Source organism: Rhinolophus ferrumequinum, chromosome 8 (assembly GCF_004115265.2).
Source record: "Rhinolophus ferrumequinum isolate MPI-CBG mRhiFer1 chromosome 8, mRhiFer1_v1.p, whole genome shotgun sequence".
Classification (NCBI taxonomy): domain Eukaryota; kingdom Metazoa; phylum Chordata; class Mammalia; order Chiroptera; family Rhinolophidae; genus Rhinolophus; species Rhinolophus ferrumequinum.
In genome coordinates, this window is record NC_046291.1 from 29,215,676 (window position 1) to 29,234,599 (window position 18,924).

The 18,924-nt window shown below is 35.8% G+C and overlaps 2 protein-coding genes across 3 annotated transcripts in view; one reads left to right on the forward strand and one right to left on the reverse strand.

Annotated features, from left to right (window-relative positions):
• Positions 1–18,924, reverse strand: part of BMPR2 (bone morphogenetic protein receptor type 2) — a 134,306-nt gene that overhangs the window by 83,008 nt on the left and 32,374 nt on the right. The gene's annotated exons all lie outside the window — the stretch shown is intronic.
• Positions 10,219–10,758, forward strand: LOC117025508 (60S ribosomal protein L39). The gene has a single exon (XM_033111424.1). It carries the CDS (start codon positions 10,249–10,251, stop codon positions 10,402–10,404), a length of 156 nt encoding a protein of 51 aa, XP_032967315.1. The 5' UTR covers positions 10,219–10,248; the 3' UTR covers positions 10,405–10,758.

An 18,924-nucleotide genomic window follows, 5' to 3' on the forward strand; every position in this document is an offset into this window, starting at 1 on the left:
CTCTCAATAAATGTATAATATAATGTGAAAGACAATCATGTAAACAATGAATCATAAAATAAAAAGAATTAAACAATTCTTTCAACAAATACTGAATACTGCTATGGGCTGACGTAAATCCTCTCAAAATTCAGGGTAACCCCCATTGTGACTGTATCTGGAGATCGGCCTTTTAGAATAGATTAATGTTACATGAGGTCATAAAGGTAGACTCCTAATCCAATAGCACTGGTGGCCTTAAAAGATAGAGGAAGAGAGAAGAGAGATTTCTCTCTCCACACGCACATACCAAAGAAAGACGATGGGGGCACTCGGTGAGAAGGCAGCTGTCTTCAAGTCAGGAAGAGACCCCTCACCAGAACCTGACCGTGCTAGTACTCTATCTCGGACTTTTATCCTCAAGAACTGTGAGGAAAATAAGTTTCTTTTGTTTAAGCCACACAGTCTATGGTTTTTGTTATGGCAGTCTAAGCAGATTAATACAAATACCTATTACACTAGGGACTCAAGTTAAAAAGATACTCATCCTGAGTTCAAGAAAAAAAATCTGCTTTCAAGGCATTCCACGGCCTAATAGGTGAGAGAAACGAAGTACAATGTGATAAATGCTCTACTGGAAGCAAAAAAGCAAAACTAAACAAAAGGCCTTAGACAAGCCTAACACTGCCTTATCCCTCTAGGGAATGTCAAGGAATATTTTCAGATGTCCACACCACAAAAATGTAGTGTGAACTGAATTAGGACAGATAAGTAAGGATTCACAAGGCAGACCAGGAGAGAAGGAAATTCCAAGCAGGGGAAAATTCCAAAAGTAAAAGCTTGGAGAGAAATGTTAAGTTCCAGTAACCATAAATAATACTTTAGTGTGGCTGGAATGTAGAGTGGGGAAGAGAGAGTAGTAGGAAATGATGCTGAAAATGTAAGCAGGAACCAGATGATGGATGTGCCATGATAAGGAGTTTGAACTTCATTTTGTGGGCCACGGGGAACCACTGAAGAATTTTAAGCAGCGGGAATAAAATGAACAGATTTGTATTTTAGAAAAGTACTCTGGCAGAGTATGAAAAAGAGATTGGGGGAGGGAGAGAAGAGCAGCATTGTACCAGTTAGAAAGCTATCACAATAATCCAAAGAGAAAATGATAAAGGGAAGAATAGAGAGAAATAAGGAGAAGGGAATGGATTAGAGAAATATTCATGGGATTCAAATGGAACTAGCACAGACCCTGAAGTCACACAAAAATTTTAACATTTAACCTTATAACAAGTCTCTTTGAATTTTAGTTCCCTCACCGGTATAATGAGAAGTTTTTGAATTCCTCAAGGGTTATTGTTATAGTTACAAAAATAATTTCTGAATGCTACATACGCTCTAGCTGTTTCTAGATAATGTTAATTTCCTTAGAAATGATAAGATTACCTTGGTATCTAGTTGGATGCTCTGGTGGAAACGGGCATAGAAGTTAAGAGAATAATAACCCAAGATCACCTCTGTATTTCTGGCCTAGGCAACAGGGTAAATAGTCGTGTCAATAACTTATTCAGGAAATAAAGGAAGAACCATTTTGGAAGGAAACGTGTCATGACAGAAGTAAATAAAATGCTTTGGGCACATGCAAAAACTTCTACTAGTTAGAGGCATGAGGAAAGATGGAAGATTTGTGACAGACCTAAAAAAGCCAAGTAAAATATCAAGAAGTACAAAGGCATTCAAGAACATTACGAAAAGAACCACAGGAATAGGAATTATAAATTGCTATGTTCTAATGAAATATAGTGAGTGAGTGAGTGAGTGAGTGAGTGAATGTGAGTGTCTGTGCATGCACGAGCTAGGGAAAATGTAACCAGAAATGGTAAGGTTAGTAAGGTAGAAAGGTATACTCTGTCCTCTAAACTTTGGTCTGCAGATAGGAGGCTGCTACAGTTCTTGGACATGTAAAATGTGACACTGCAATTATACCTGGGGAAGATGAGACTGCTCAAAGTATGGAAGAACTGTAGTAGGAATAAATAGGAGATGGGTGAAACAATAAAAGATTATTTCTTATAATGATGCAGTGGAGCCATAATAAAATTCTTAACTAGAGAGGTGCTATGAGAATGGAAGGTACAGGTGAAGTGAAAGCAAACTACCTCAGAGAAATAATATAGGAATGAAAATGTTTTAAGGCTCAGAGGAATAATGAAACCTTGTTATAGGCCTACTTCTTAATTTTGTACTTAATAACTTTATTTGGAGCCTACAAAAATATTGCATGCTCACTATAAAAACTACATTGCAGAAATACATAACATCCAATTAATCACCAAATACAATGAATTTTACCTCCAAAATACCTCTAGATTCCATCTATAAATATTAATCTCTATTCAATGCACCACCTAATTTTGGCTGTCCTAATCTCTTGCCTGAACAACTCTGATAGCTTCCTTAACTGCTTTCTCCACAGCCTCTCATAATCCAGTCTCTGTGTGGTAACCAGATTAATTTTAATTTTTAAAATAAGTAATACTTGCACACACTAATTTAAAGGTAAACGAGGACATACATTTAAAAGTCTCCCTTCATTCTCGCCCTGAAGCCATTTACTTCCTCTCTGTATCAGTCAAAATAAACTAAGTTTGTTTCTGGTTCTTGCTCAATGTCCTACTGGTCGGTCAGCAGGCAAACTATGCTCACCATGATAATTGTGAGCCTGAATGATGAATTATTCCAGCCACAGAATTTAACTGCTAATGTCAGACCCTCCAGAATTTTTTTATCCTCTTTCCTGGAATTTCCTTGATTAATGATGTACCCTTTCAGATATTTATTAACCATCCAGGTTATTGCCTATTCAAATGCTCATCCAGTTTCCCTTTGAATTGTTAGTTTTTTAAAGGTGTTTTTCATATTTTGGATAATAATCCTTACTCGAGGTTACAAACATCTTTCTCAATCTGTAGCTCCTTTTTTCTCTTTGTGGTGTCTTGTTGTACAGAATTTTTTAATTTAATGTAATTAAATTTATTAAATTTCTTTTATATTTCTGTGGGATTTTTTTTTTTGCACGTTTTTAAAGAAATCGTTTTCTAGACCAAGGTCATAAGATATTTTCTTCAAGTTTTTCACACACAGATTTTTTTCCACATAAGTATAGGTATCACTTTTCGATCATTTCTAATGACCTTCTTCAGTATTTGATTTTTTTTCATATGCTCTGAAATTTGAACGTACAGGCTGAGATTTCTTGTTTGTTCTCTCTCCCCAACTCCCACTCACCACCATACTTTCAGGTATTTCTCTTTTGGTAGCTCTCTCTCTGGTCCTTAGTCCAGAATCACGTCCTATAATGGCATTCGGAAACGCCAACACTGTGAACATATTAGGGATGCTGCAGATCCCGTCAAGGACCAAATGACTTTGGCTAAGTTCCTGGTTTTAAGGATGAGCGTCTTCATTCTCACACTCCTTAGGTCCACAGTTGGTGAAAAACTTCTTAGCTCCAAGAAGCAAGAAGCTGGGGGTTTTTTGTTTGTTTTATTTTGTTTGTCTCCTTTCCAGGAGAGAGAATCCCTGGCTACAAGCAGAGCCTGGTTATGATCTTCCCACATGGTCACTTTTGGACCCTGTTAAACCCTACAGGAACCCAGTTCATGCTCATCATGCCAACTTCTGAACCCAGAGTTTAGTTTCACACAACACTTTGCTTTTCTATTCCAAGGAGATGACAGACTTGGTTTTGAGCTTAGTCATGTTATCTTTTAATATTACACTTGTTGGGGCCGGCCCGGTGGCTCAGGAGGATGGAGCTCCGTGCTTCTAACTCCGAAGGCTGCTGGTTCGATTCCCACATGGGCCAGTGGGCTCTCAACCACAAGGTTGCCAGTTCAACTCCTCCAGTCCCGCAAGGGATGGTGGGCTGCGTCCCCTGCAACTAAGATTGAACACGGCACCTTGAGCTGAGCTGCCTCCCGGATGGCTCAGTTGATTGGAGCAAGGGCTCTCAACCACAAGGTTGCCAGTTCGATTCCTCAAGTCCTGCAAGGGATGGTGGGCTGTGCCCCGGCAACTGGACCGGGAGCTGAGCTGCACCCTCCACAACTAAGATTGAAAGGACAACAACTTGAAGCTGAATGGCACCCTCCACAACTAAAATTGAAAGGACAACAACTTGAAGCTGAATGGCACCCTCCACAACTAAGATTGAAAGGACAACAACTTGACTTAGGAAAAAAAAAAATATTACACCTGTCAATACTGTTTTGGGAATAGAGACACCTTTGCTAACAGTCCCTAAATTATCATGTGGTGCTCATATTTTTGTTGTTAACGTTCTTGCTAATATCTAGCTTCTTATATTTATTATTTTTAACAATATACAAACTTCACTGATGATCAGATACTGGAAATGGCATCTTAACTCTGTAATGAGTACCTCAAATTAGCTACAGAATAAGATAAATAGCAGCTGTCATTCACAAGTTTCTTTGAAAGTGATTTATGCTTTTTGAAGTGAGCTTAAGAAAAACATTCAATAAACCTTAAAATGACAGTACATGTTATTTACTGTACCTTTCAAATTCTTGAGTTCTCTTCCTCACCCCACTCCACATGCATAAAAGTATCAAGTTACCCCCCCTGCTTCTGCTTTCTCAACATTTATGAATTTTTAAACAAAAAATTTTAACTTCAACAGCTAAAAGTATTTTGAAAAGGAAGGGTTTACTAGGCCATTGCCAACCAAAAACCGAAAACCAGTCTTGAGGCATGGCATCTAAATCACCAACAGAATGGCTAGGTAGCAAAGACAATATATCTGCCATCCCTGAGTTTTGCAAGCAGTTTATACATTGAGTGAGGGGGTGGAAGATGTAAGACATTTTGAAAGGATTTACATTAGCTATAGACAAAGGGAATTGGAGACGATGAAGTGGGGCCAGTTCTGGGGTAGGTGCAGCAGAGTCCACAAGGAAGAAGTTTCCGCTCCTATGGATTAGCTGTGAGCAGCAAATTGGAAAGTTCATGTGTGAATAAGGAGAGGAGGCTCCTGGGTTCTGTGGAGTCTGGTTATTCTCTCTTTTGGATAAATGGAAATAGCCAACTGGAAATTAATCCTAAATTCCAACAGATATATAGGAATGTAAGCAGTCTTTTGTCAGAGCTGGTCCACAGCTATTAATAGGCTGACTGCTCTTTCTATCTCTTTCACTCTCCGACCACTGCAATTTTAATTTAGAACATCTCAGAATTTTTTTCATTATAATCTTAGCGAAACAGTCTTTGGTGGCAGGGGTAGGTGGCAAGTACGTGCAAGTTTCTTATCTGTGGCTGAACTCTGGTGCTACTCTACCCTCGACCTCCAAATACCTAAACTTATTCTTTTCTAAGACCTCTCAGTCTTAAATCACTAAAACAAAACAAAACTAAACAAAAACTTATTTAAAACCTTGTTAAAAGGGGGCAGCTTTACTACCAGATATGACAGAAAATGCTAAGAGCATTAGTTGTATAGAATTAAGATTCTGGGGATGGGGGACCTTCAGTGATAGGTTAACTGTACATCTGGAACTATACCAGCGCCTAGTTTTAAAATAAAAACACTACTCTCTTTTTATTAAGTAAAGCTCTGTAATATATTTTTTTCCAAAACCGGACCTCATATATAAAAAAATAATTATTAAACATTATCTTAAAAACTCTACACCCTTCTACAGATGTTTTCATACTCTAAGCAGGATGTGCAGGGTTACAAATGCATGTTCAGGAATGCTAGCAGGCCCCATCCTGCCACTTAAACTCAGATGCCTTAATTTGAAACAAAGTCTGAAAAGTGTGGATGTGTAAGACAAAGCAAGGAAACTCATAATCTTGAGAATTTTTTAAATAAATGTTATTTTATAGAATGTTCCTCAATTTGGGTTTGTCACTGTTTTCTCATTATTAGACTGAGATTAAGCTTTTCTGGCAAGAATACCAGAAAAGAGGTGATATTGTGTCCTTCTCAGTTCATCTTATCAGGAAGCATATGAGATGTTAATGTGTCACTTGGTTAAGGTGGTGTCTCCCGGTTTCTCCAGCATAATTAAGTTTCCTTTTGTAATTAAAAATATCTTTTGGAGAAGATACTTTGAAACTATGGAAATATCCTGTTTCTCATCATACTAATTTTAGCATCCATTGATTGGTTCTTGCCTGCAACAAGAAACTGTACGGTGTTTGCCTACTGATGCTGTTTTAATTTCCATCATTCATTCTCCATTTATTGACTGGAATCCTATTTAAAAAGAGCTGTCCCTCAGTGTCGCTGTGAACCTAAAATTACTCTAAAAATATAGTTTATTAATTAAAATAAAATAAAAAGAGCTGTCCCTTCTCCATTATTTGATTATGTTAGTATGAACTCACAGATATTTTATTCTATGGATTAAATATCTATCCAACGCTATCATTATTTTGTCCAAGCTTTGGCCAGTGGAACTGTCTTCAACCTAGCCATATCCTTCTGACATAACCTCATTATAATTTCTTTTTTTTGAGCACTTTCTAACTTTATGGTACCACTAAATATTCCAGATTCATCTTGATTTCCCTGCCCAGACCTGGAACCAATCATTTTCCAAGGTTATTTTTATTGGAGAATGTTATTTAGAAACCAAGATCTGGGCAGCAGTGTGTCTACTGCTACTATAGTATCGTTACTTCTAGGTCCTCTCAGTGGAGCGAGTTAAGAAACTAGCTCTCATTATCCATAATATTTTTTCTTATTTGTTCAATACAATATACATTAAAGTAGAATTGCTAATCGCAATTCAGAGATGCTAACCCTTGTTTCTATGAGAAAGAAACTTACTAACTACAGTACAATATTTGTATATAATATTTTGTCTTTAGCTTTATGATTTTTCAAAGTAAAAGGCTAGTTCTTTTCTTCTCAACCTTCTTCACAGATTACATCATTCATTTATAATACAATTAGGTTCATTTGTTATTATTTATATAATTTTTTGAGTTCTTCCCACACACTGTTTAATATGAGTAATTTATTTTTGGAATCACATACCTGTTTTAATGAACATTCAAGAAAAGTGCTTTGTTTCTTTGACTAATGAATGAGAATGGGAAGAAAATTTATTATCTCCTTGACAAAGAAACACTGTTCCTGATACTAATGAATCAATTCACGACAGTCAAGACATGTCTAGACATAGGACACTCCATTCCCAGTATCCTAAAATAAAAATATAATACAAAGTAGATAAAGAGATAACTAAAAAGAAACAACAACAACAAAAAAACCCTTATACAACTATTGTTTGATGCTTTACCCTGTGTTTCCAAGATAGTTCAAGTGGAATGTGAATAAAAACATGGGCAGACTTCCTGTTTCCTTGTACGTCCTACGCCCTATTTCCTGTTTCTTTCAAATCTCAAAGATAGAAGACTAATTGCAGTGCCTGAAAATCCTTAATATAATAATACTGGGGGTTATCACTGGGTGAGGGATATAAATGATAAATGTTTAACTATTACATTGTTTTGTACACCTGAAACTAATAAAAAAAATGTTAAATAATAATAATAATAATATTGATGGTTACAAGAATCTAAACTTTTATTTATCTTAAAAACACTGTCACATCCACTGTCCTAGGCATAGTGATAAGTGCTTTACATACATTTATCTAATTAAATGAGAGCCTTTGGAAAGACCCATTAATTCTGCTATGGTTCATATTGATGTTTTCTCCCTAGATATTACACACTATTGTGCCAGTACAATCAACATCTAGTGATAATGAAAAGCTAACAGAAAAGAATTTGTCAAGACCAATATTTTATGAGAAGCAATTTAACCTACTGGTGCAGATTGGTAAATACAGGTATTTGATAGTTAAAACTAAGAAGAAACCATACATATATGGTTTCTGTGAGGAAATGAGCATGTGAAATTATTTTGACAGTAAAATACCAATGCTTTATAAAGCACTTCGTAGAAGGCGTTTTATGTAAGATAATCCACAAACCTTTGGACATCAAGACCTAGCCATTACATCTTTTAGCATTTTACTCATCATCCCAATATAGTTATAGTCAAGAGTTATCCTCTATTTTTATACAATAGAATAATTTTTCTCAATCAATCCTGTTTTCTTTATGAAATCCTGAGTTAAAAGAATCTCTTCAAAAAAAAACTACTAGTTGCTCAACTCCAGGGTATAATAGTTATAATATTTATAATATTTATGTACTCTGGTACAATGTAAATACAGAATTATTAAGATATACCTGATCTAGATTGATCACATCAATATTTACAATAACCAACAAGGTGCCCCCAATGGACAGAACAAATACAAGCATGGAGAAGATGCCTGCACAGGACAGCTCAAGTAACTGACCCAGAACTCAGCCACTACTAATATCAGTTACAGCATTACCACACCTCTAAGTTATTAGACCATTCTTGTCATCCCTGCATAGCAGCCAGGGCATAGCAGTGATAAAATGCAACACATGAATTACCAAGTCACAACCTCTAACACGTGCTTAACTCCAAGTTGGAATGACACCACAACCCAAGAAGTCTGCCAATCTCCAGCACAAAGGTTTATTTATTCATTGATATTCAACTTTGTATGGTTTCCCCTTAAAACCAGGGTCAAACCATAATGGATTAGTTAGCTGTACCTAGAGAGCAATTTTAACTTGCTAAAAATATTCCACACTCATGAAAGTATGTTCACGTCCCAGAAAACAGAACAGTAAGACTCCTGTTCTGGACTGGTTTTTAAATTCCTAATAAACAACTTAATTCTGTGTAAATGGTTAATAGCATAAACCAATTTCCTTAACTCATCAGTTACAACATGGGCTCCTTTTGAGAACGATCTACAAAAGGACTAGCAAGGATCCTCAGAAAAATAACAGTCTCTTCCTCTACCACAAAGTACAAAGAAAATTATATTAATTCCTATATGAGGAGGAGGACGTTCACAGTCCCAAGAGGCCACAACTTTCTTGGAACACAGAAGGCAATGGTATTCTAAGAAACATTAACAACAAAGGAACCCTATCATATCCTTTGTTACTCCAATTACTTGCCCATATTAGGCAACTGTTTAGGCTGAATATGATTACACTGAAAGAAAGGTAAAGATAGGGAAACTCGTAATTCCTTTTCCTCTCAGTCTTTCCTTATTCATCAGTAGGCGAAAGGTAGAATGCTGGTAGAATATGCATGTACCAAGAAGTAAAATAAAAACAGTCCAGTTAGAGGCTGAATAACATGTTACTAAATAGTGAATAGGTCAATAATGAGATCAAGGAAGAAATCAAAAGATACCTTGAGACAAAAGAAAATGAAAACACAACTACCCCAAATCTATGGGATTCAGTGAAAGCAGTCTTAAGAGGGAAATTCATAGCAATGCAGGCCTAGCTCAAGAAACAAGAAAAATCTCAGATAAGCAGGCTATCTTTATACCTAAGGGAACTGGAAAAAGAACAGCAAAACAAGCCCAAAGGGACTACAAGGAAGGAAATAATAAAGATCATAGCAGAACTAGAGACCAAAAAAATAATCCAAAAGATCAATGAAACCAAGAGCTGGTTTTTTGAAAAGATAAACAAAATCGACAAACCTTTATCCAGACTCATCCAAGATAAAAAGAGAGAGAGCACCCAAATTAATAAAATCAGAAATGAAAGAGAAGTGACAACAGATAGCACAGAAATACAGAAAATTTTAAGAAAATACTACGAGCAACTATATGCCAACAAATTAGACAATCTGGAAGAAATGGATAAACTTCTAGAAGCGTACAATCTTCCAAGATTGAATCAAGAAGAAACAGAAACTGAACAAACTGATTACTACCAAAGAAATTGAATCACTAATCAACAAGCTCCCAACAAGCAAAAGGCCTGGACCAGATAGGTTCACAGGTGAATTTTATAAAACATTCAAAAAAGAATTAACACTTATTCTCCTCAAACTATTCCAAAAAATCAAGAAAGAGGGAAGGCTCCCAAGCACATTTTAAGAGGCCACTATTACTCTGATCCCAAAACAAGACAAAAACGAAAACCACAGGCCAATATCCCTAAGGAACATTGACACAAAAATCCTCAATAAAATACTAGCAAAACAGATTCAGCAACACATTAAAAAGATCATACACCACGATCAAGTGGGATTCATTCCTGGTAAAAAGGTTGGTTCAGATTCGCCGCCAACGTAGGGCGTGCGTCTGACTCTTCCTCGCCATGTCTTCTCACAAGACTTTCAGGATCAAGCGTTTCCTGGCCAAGAAACAAAAGCAGAATCGGCCCATTCCCCAATGGATTCGGATGAAAACTGGTAATAAAATCAGGTACAACTCCAAGAGGAGACATTGGAGAAGAACCAAGCTGGGTCTATAAGGAATCGCACATGAGATGGCACCACATGTTTTTGCTGTGTCAGGGTTGCTTGGATCTTAACCGTGGCACTGAAAAGATCGCTACTATCTGAACAGTTGGTTGTGTTTTATTGGGAAGTTATAGGGAAAATTAGTTTTGTCTTTAATATGTTTCTGCACTAGTAGGTTGGTTCAGTAATAAATATGTGAGGCCTTCTAAACTGTTGTATTCTGGTTTGTGAAGTATTCAATAACACAAGTGTTCTCTGGCTATCAAGTACTTAAGTATGGCTAGTATAAGGAACTGATACTTAAGTTTTTATTTTATTGTAATTAGTTCCATGTGGCTAGTGGCTCTTGGACCTTCTGTTATGGGAAATGTATATATGTGTCATCTTTATACCTGAGGGTAGCACATTCTTAAAATAGCATCTTTATATGTTCTTCTATGATGCCAGTCCTCAATATAAGTAGGAATCAGTCATCTGAACTGGGTGGCAAACTGCTCTGCTGCCTGTTGTGCGGCTTGTGAACTAAATTTCTGAGTTTTTAAATGGCTGAAAAAATCAAAACTATTTTGACACTTAATAATTAAAATTTACTGCAAAAAAAAAAAAGGTTGGTTCAATATCCGTAAATCAATTAATCTGATACACCACATCAACAAAATGAAAAAAAATCATATGATCATATCAATAGATGCAGAAAAAGCATTTGACAAAATTCAGCCATTTATGATAAAAACTCTTAGCAAAGTGGGAAAAGAAAAATCATACCTCAACATAATAAAGACCATATTTGATAAACCCACAGCTAACATAGTACTCAACAGGGGAAGGTTAAAACTTTTCCCCTGAAGATCAGGAACAAGACAAGGCTGCCCATTTTCAACACTTTTAATCAACATAATTCTGGAAGTTCTAGCCACAGCAATCAGACAAGAAAAAGAAATAAAAAGTATCCAAATTGGAAAGGAGGAAGTAAAATTGTCTTTATATACAGATAACATGATGCTATACGTAGAGAACCCCAAAGACTCCACCAAAAAACTATTAGAACTGATAAACAGATTTAGTAAAGTAGCAGGATACAAAATTAATATTCAGAAATCAGTTGCATTTGTATACACCAATAATAAACTATAAGGAGAAATCAAGAAATCAATCCCATTTACAATTGCTTCGAAAACAATAAAATACCTAGGAATAAATTTAACCAAAGTAAAAGACCTGTACTCAGAAAATTATAAGACACTGAAGAGAGCAATCAAAGAAGATAAAAATACATGGAAAGACATACTATGTTCATGGATCGGAAGAACTAATATACTTAAAATGTCAATACTCTCTAAGGAAATATATAGATCAACGCACTATAGATTAGTAGATGAAACTATTAATGACCTTTTTTTCGGAAATAGAACATATAATCCTAAAATTTATATGGAACCATAAAAGACCCCAAATACCCACGGCAATCTTGAGAAATAAGAACAAAGTGGGAGATAATTACGCTACCCGACATCAAATCATACTACAAGGCTATAGTAATCAAAATATGGTACTGGCATAAAAACAGACACATAGACCAATGGAACAGAATAGAGAGCTCAGAAATAAATCCATTCATATATGGTCATTTAATCTATGACAAGGGAAGCAAGAATTTACATTGGGGTAAAGACAGTCTATTTAATAAATGGTGCTGGGAAAACTGGACTGACACAGGCAAAAAAATGAAACTGCGCCACCTCCTTACGCCACATATGAGAACAAATTCAAAATGGATTAATGACTTAAATGTAAGACCTAAAACCATAAAACTCCTATAAGAAAATATAGGGAGTAAGTTTGCAGACATTACTCTGAGTAATATTTTTACTGATATGTCCCCTCAGGCAAGGGAAGTACAAGAAAAAATAAACATATGGGATTACATCAAACTTAAAAGTCTTTTCGCGCCAGCCCGGTGGCTTCGGTGGTTGGAACGCCGTGCTCCTAAAACCAAGGTTGCCGGTTCAATTCCCACATGGGCCAGTGAGCTGCACCCTCTACAGCTAAGATTGTGAACAACAGCTCTCCCTGGAGCTGGGCTGCCGTGAGCAGCCAGAGGTTGGTGTAAGTTGCTGAGTGCTGCCGTGGGCTGCCGAGTGCTGCGGCAGGCTACCGTGTTTCGCCGTGAGTGGCCAGCAGCCAGCGTGAGTGGCTGGCAACCAGCGTGAGCTGCTGTGAGCGGCCAACCGAAGACTGGCGACGGACTGCCTCAGCCGGGGGGAGTGCAAGGCTCAGAATACCAGCATGGGCCAGGGAGCTATGTCCTACACAACTAGACTGAGAAACAACAGCTTGAATGGGAGTGGGGGCGGGGGGCAGAAAAAGGGGAAGAAAAAAAGTTTTTTCACAGCAAAGGAAACCATCAATAGAACAAAAAGGCAGTCTACTGAATGGGAGAACATAAATGTCAATGATACATCTGATAAGGGATTAATATCCAAAATTTATAAAAACATTCATTCAGCTCAACACCAAAAAAACAAGCAACGCAATTAAAAAATGGACAGAGAAATAAGAACAAAATGGGAGGTATCACGCTACCTATCAAATCATACTACAAAGCTATAGTAATCAAAACAGTATGGTATTGGCATAAGAACAGAATAGAGAGCTCAGAAACAAATGAAGAGGACATGAAGAGACATTTCTCTAAAGAGGATATTCAAATGGCCAACAGACATGAAAAAATGCTCCACTTCACTAATCGTTAGAGAAATACAAATAAAAACCATAATGAGATACCACTTCAATCAGAATGGCTATCATCAATAAATCAACAATCAACAAGTGCTGGCGAGGTTGTGGAGAAAAGGGAACCCTGGTGCAGTGCTGGTGAGATTGCAGACTGCTGCAGCCACTATGGAAATCAGTATGGAGGTATCTCAAAAAACTGGAAATGGAACTACCTTATGACCCAGCAATTTCACTCTTAGGTATCTATCCAGACAAATCCAAGACGCTAATTTGAAAAAATATATGCATCCCTATGTTTATTGCAGCTCTATTTACAATAGCCAAAACTTGGAAACAACCGAAATGTCCATCGGCAGATGACTGCGTTAAGAAACTGTGGTAAATTTATACAATGGAGTATTACTCGGTTATAAAGAAGAATGAAATCTTACCATTTGCAATGATATGGATGGACCTAGAGAACATTATGCTAAGTGAAATAAGTCAGTAAGAGAAAGACAAATACCATATGGTCTCCTTATATGTGGAATCTAAAGATAGGATTTTCATCACTTAGAATAGTTCATGCCAATCCTTTCTGCCCGCAAAGTTTCTGTTGAGAAATCAGCTGACAGTCTTATGGGAGCTCCCCTGTATAAGTACTAACTGCTTTTCTCTTGCTACTTTTAAGGTTCTCTTTGTCTTTAACCTTTGGCATTTTAATTATGATATGTCTTGGTTGTGGCCCTCTTTGGATTCATCTTGTTTGAGACTCTCTGTGCTTCCTGAGCTTGTATGTCTACTTCTTTCACCAGATTAGTTAAGTTTTCCATCATTATTTCTTCAAACAGGTTTTCAATTCCTTGCTCTCTTTCTTCTCCTTCTGGTAAATAAGTCATTTTATTAGGTTTTAAAATTGTACTTCTAATCACAATAGAGACAAATTTGGCAAAAAGAAATTCAAGAACCACACAAATGTAAAAAACAGAAAATAACCTTAACCTCTCACTCTTAAGTCAGTGTATATCCCCATAAATATGGAATAAGCAAAATAAGCAGTAGGCTCAAAACATTTTTTATATCAAAATATAAAATCTAAGGAATCTGAACAAATAAGATTACCTTGTTTGAATGTTGATTTCTTAAAATAGTTAAAGTCAAACATTAACTTTCTAGAGGTATCATTTATAAGCATATTTCTAATTTAAATTAAAAACTAAATATTTTTTCAAAACAATAAAAGAAAACTGCAAATCTTTCTATCAATATTGTTTCTCTTAACTGAAAAAATTGAAAAGCCAATAGTAGGAATGCTACTGTAGAAAAAGTTTAGAGGACTTTAAAGATTTAAATTAATTCCTACAAGTCTGCGAAATCCATTTGACATAATAAATACATAAGTTACTGTGTAAAAAAGTGCATTCCACCTCCCATTCCCACCTCACTCCTTTTCCCACCTACCCTTCTTGGGTCTCAGAGAAGGCTGGAGTCTTGACCAACTGAATATCTGGCTGTAATCCAACATTAGCTTAATGAAGTCCCGGCAACTTTTAGGCATTACAGACTAAAAGAGAGGAACCACAGGCAAAATCGTGCTAACAGAGCTCTTTACAAAAAGTATTCTTGAATCCTTTTTGCTGCATGTTAATTTTAAGCAAACACTGTGATTTCCAACATTTTACTGCATTATAATTACAGAACAATCCTAAAAGGAAAATGTAGATAGTCTTGAAATCATTCAGCAACAAAAATTAAATTATATTTATTTATTAAGAAGCTGGGTTAATGAATATGTTGAAAATCCTTGGCTACTGCTACATGATCCCTTAATCTGGTACCTCAACAAATTTTTATAAACTGTGTACTATATATAGTTAACAATTAACATTTTAACTCACCTTTTTGTTTTAAAAATAAAATTGAAAATACTGCTCATTTATATCAATTTAAAATGTTACATAACAAAGATTTATCATCTTATTGACTTATATCCATTCTCATTTCGGAGTATCTTTCCCCTGAAATGTTTCAGCAGAGTTCTTAGTACACTGTAATTGTTTGTATCAGCTACCAGAAAAATTTGTACCCACTGTAGTAAAAATCATCTGCAATTAATTTTTTTAAAAAATATTTTTAATTCACTTTTAGAACCATGTTCCTTTTAGGTATTGCCACCACATGCCATACAACTTTATGATTACACATAAAGGGGAGATGAGATGTGAGGTCCCATTGGCAGTCTTCACCAGTTCCCCACCTCACTCACTACTGCGGAGTTGGGTGGCAAGCAAACAAAGATATTTGCATATTCAATAGGTTGAGTGACATCTAATTGAAAGAAAGCTGCCAACCTTTGCCTCGCTTAGATAATACTGTTATAAAATGTTCGTTTCATTGCATACCTTTTCATACAATTTGAATTTTTCATTATGTACGTGTATTATTTTGAACTAGCTGTAATTTTTTAAGTTACTAGTTTAAAACTATTTTATCCAAATCAAACATAATTTAGGAGTTCAAAATTCAGTATTAGAGTTACACATTGTGAAGCAGAATTAATTTAAATAAGAAAAAGTCTCAATTGATTTACATCAATAAATGAGCACAAAAAGCTAATCAAAAATAAGTTTCACAAGTAGTAGCTCAATTGAAAATTAAAAGAATTTCTAGTGATAAGGTTAAAGATTTTAAAACTATGCATTTTTAGCTAATTCATGTTGAGACCTGAGCATAAGTATCATTTGTTATGAAAACCACAATGTAGGAATAAAAACAAATTTAAATTTTCTCTTTAGATTTAGTATAACCATTATGTTCATTACTCATGAAAAAACAGCAATGTGTACTATTATATTGCACTCTAATAAAATGTAAGACTACTTTCTCTGTTAGTACTCTAAAAACACTTTTCAGTCAACGTAGTTAAAACCTGTCTTTGTATCATTCAATTTGAGTCTAACACAGTCAAAGAATACTACATTAAACATTAACTGAAGCCACTGGGCAGCTGAGCAAAGGCAGGATATTCAATATTCTATAGCTGCATTAAACTATCCTTTCAACTGTCCTAAGTGAGCAGAGTAGAAAGACACTATACATTAGGAAAAGCAGCAGGCTCAGCATTAACAGGGTGAAAAAAAACACAAGGAATTTGATCTCCCTAATTATATTTAAAATAACACAAGAACGTACTTGATAGCAAAGACAATGCTGGGGTTTCTCCCTGCTTTGCTCTTTAAGCACATGCTGATAAAACTATTCTTAATTGTGTTAACAGTCATGGTTAATAGTATTATAACTATTAGCATCAATTTTACCAACTAAGTAATAATAGTTGGTAATTCAAAATATACTTACAAATAAGTAGGACCTGTATATAGTACTATATGAAACCCCTATAACCAAATGTGTTTTAAATTCTGATTTTCCAGATTTTAGGAAAGTATCATGTACATATGCCATGTACCATACAACATTCCCAGCAGAATCTGGCGAAGCTCCCAGGAGTTAAATCTACTAGTATTTTTTTAACAAAAAGTATGAATATTCATACTTAGATAAAAACTGTAAATAACTTTGTATCAGACTAATGAAAATCAGTTTTGCTACCAAATGAGTATGCTGCAAGCTAACAAAATACTTCTAACACTGAGTTTTAAATTTCAAAATTTCCTAAGAGATTGTAAGCCTATAAATACTAACATTCGACTAGCATTTTCACATCTTTAGTTGTATTTTAATTATTGTAACACCTTAGGAACTGGGAGCTTAACAAGAGTTAAGTGAACATCACACACATTTAGTAAGAACCTAAAAGGCAAGTCTCATCCCTCACTTAAGAAATGCATAACTAAATTCATTGAATAAAATAAAAATCCACCAGTCCACACTGACATAAACAAATAAATGAATAAAATAAATGGGGACCAATGAAAGTTGTTCCTTATGGTAGAATGATGATTAATAAATGTAGTAGAAATATTAGATTAAAAAATCACCATTTGGCAAGAATGCTGAAACTAGTCTGATGAGAAATAGTATATTCACACAGTCTCAAATATCACTTCACAAGTTGCTTTTTAATTACAAAGGGAAAAATAGTAACTTTATCTAGCAGGTATCACCTTAACCAAGTGATTCAAGTTAACATCAACAGTAATGAGGCAAATCGACATCATGAACCCCATATACGATGCACTGAAACGAACCCAACATTACTTCTGTGATATTTCTACTAAAAAATGCATTACCAGATGGCTCAGTTGGTTAGAGCACGAGCTGTGTACAACAGGGTTGCCAGTTCAATTCTCACATGGGCCAGTGAGCTGCGCCCTCCACAATTAGATTGAAGAAAACAAGCTGCCGCTGAGCTGCCGGAGGGGCAACTGGATGGCTCAGTTGGCTAGAGCTCGAGCTCTTAACAACAAGGTTGCCGGTTCAATTCCAGCAGGGGGTGGTAGGCTGCGCCCCCTGCAACTAAGATTGAAAATAGCGACTGGCAGAATGGCTGTCATCAACAAGACAAGTATTGTAACAAGTGTTGGAGAGGCTGTGGAGAAAAAGGAACCCTCATACACCGTTGGTGGGAATGCAGACTGGTGCAGCCGTTATGGAAGGCAGTGTGGAGGTTTCTCAAAAAATTACGAATAGAATTACCATATGACCCAGCAATCCCTCTCCTGGGTATCTACCCAAAATATCTGAAAACATTTATCCATAAAGACACATGTGCTCCAATGTTCACTGCAGCTTTGTTTACGGTGGCCAAGACATGGAAACAACCAAAATGTCCTTCAATAGATGAATGGATAAAGAAGTTGTGGTATATATACACAATGGAATACTATTCGGCGGTAAGAAAAGATGATATAGGAACATTTGTGACAACATAGATGGATCTTGAGAGTATAATGCTAAGCAAAATAAGCCAGACAGAAAAAGCAGAGAACCATATGATTTCACTGATATGTGGTATATAAACCAAAAACAACGAAAGAACAAGACAAACAAATGAGAAACAAAAACTCATAGACACACTGCAGTGTACACCTGAAGCTGAACAATAATGAATGCCAACTATAATTTTATATATTTATATGTATATATATGTATGTATATACTTATAAGAAGCGGAGTACAGCATTAGGAATAGAAACAGTGGAAATGTAATGGCTCTGTGCGATGTCAAAGGGATTGTGGATGGGGGGAGGGGGATTCACACAGTGTGAGGGATATAAATGATAAACGTCTAAGTATTACTTTGTCTTGTGCACCTGAAACTAATAAAAAAAACATATATATATAAAAAAAATACTGACTTGTTTTTGCAGTGCTTTTGCACTAACATACTGTTCATAAATTGGAACAACATTTCTGGAAACAATTTGGCAGTGGGAATTTTCTTAAAAATCTTTATGTCATTTGTCACAATTATTGGACTTTGAACTATCTCCTGAAAAAAATAATCAGAAATGTGATAAAAGACTTATATATAAGGATGTTCATCAGAGTCCTATGTATAATAGTAAAAAAAAAAATACAAAAAAAAAAAAACAAACCTCATAGACACAGACAATAGTTTAGTGGTTACCAGAGGGTAAGAGGGGTGGGGGGTGGGAGATGAGGGGGATCAAATATATGGTGATGGAAGGAGAACTGACTCTGGGTGGTGAACATACAATGGGATTTATATATGATGTAATACAGAATTGTACACCTGAAATCTATGTAATTTTACTAACAATTGTCACCTCAATAAATTAAAAAAAAAATAAAAATAACGACTGGACTTGGAGCTGAGCTGCGCCCTCCACAAT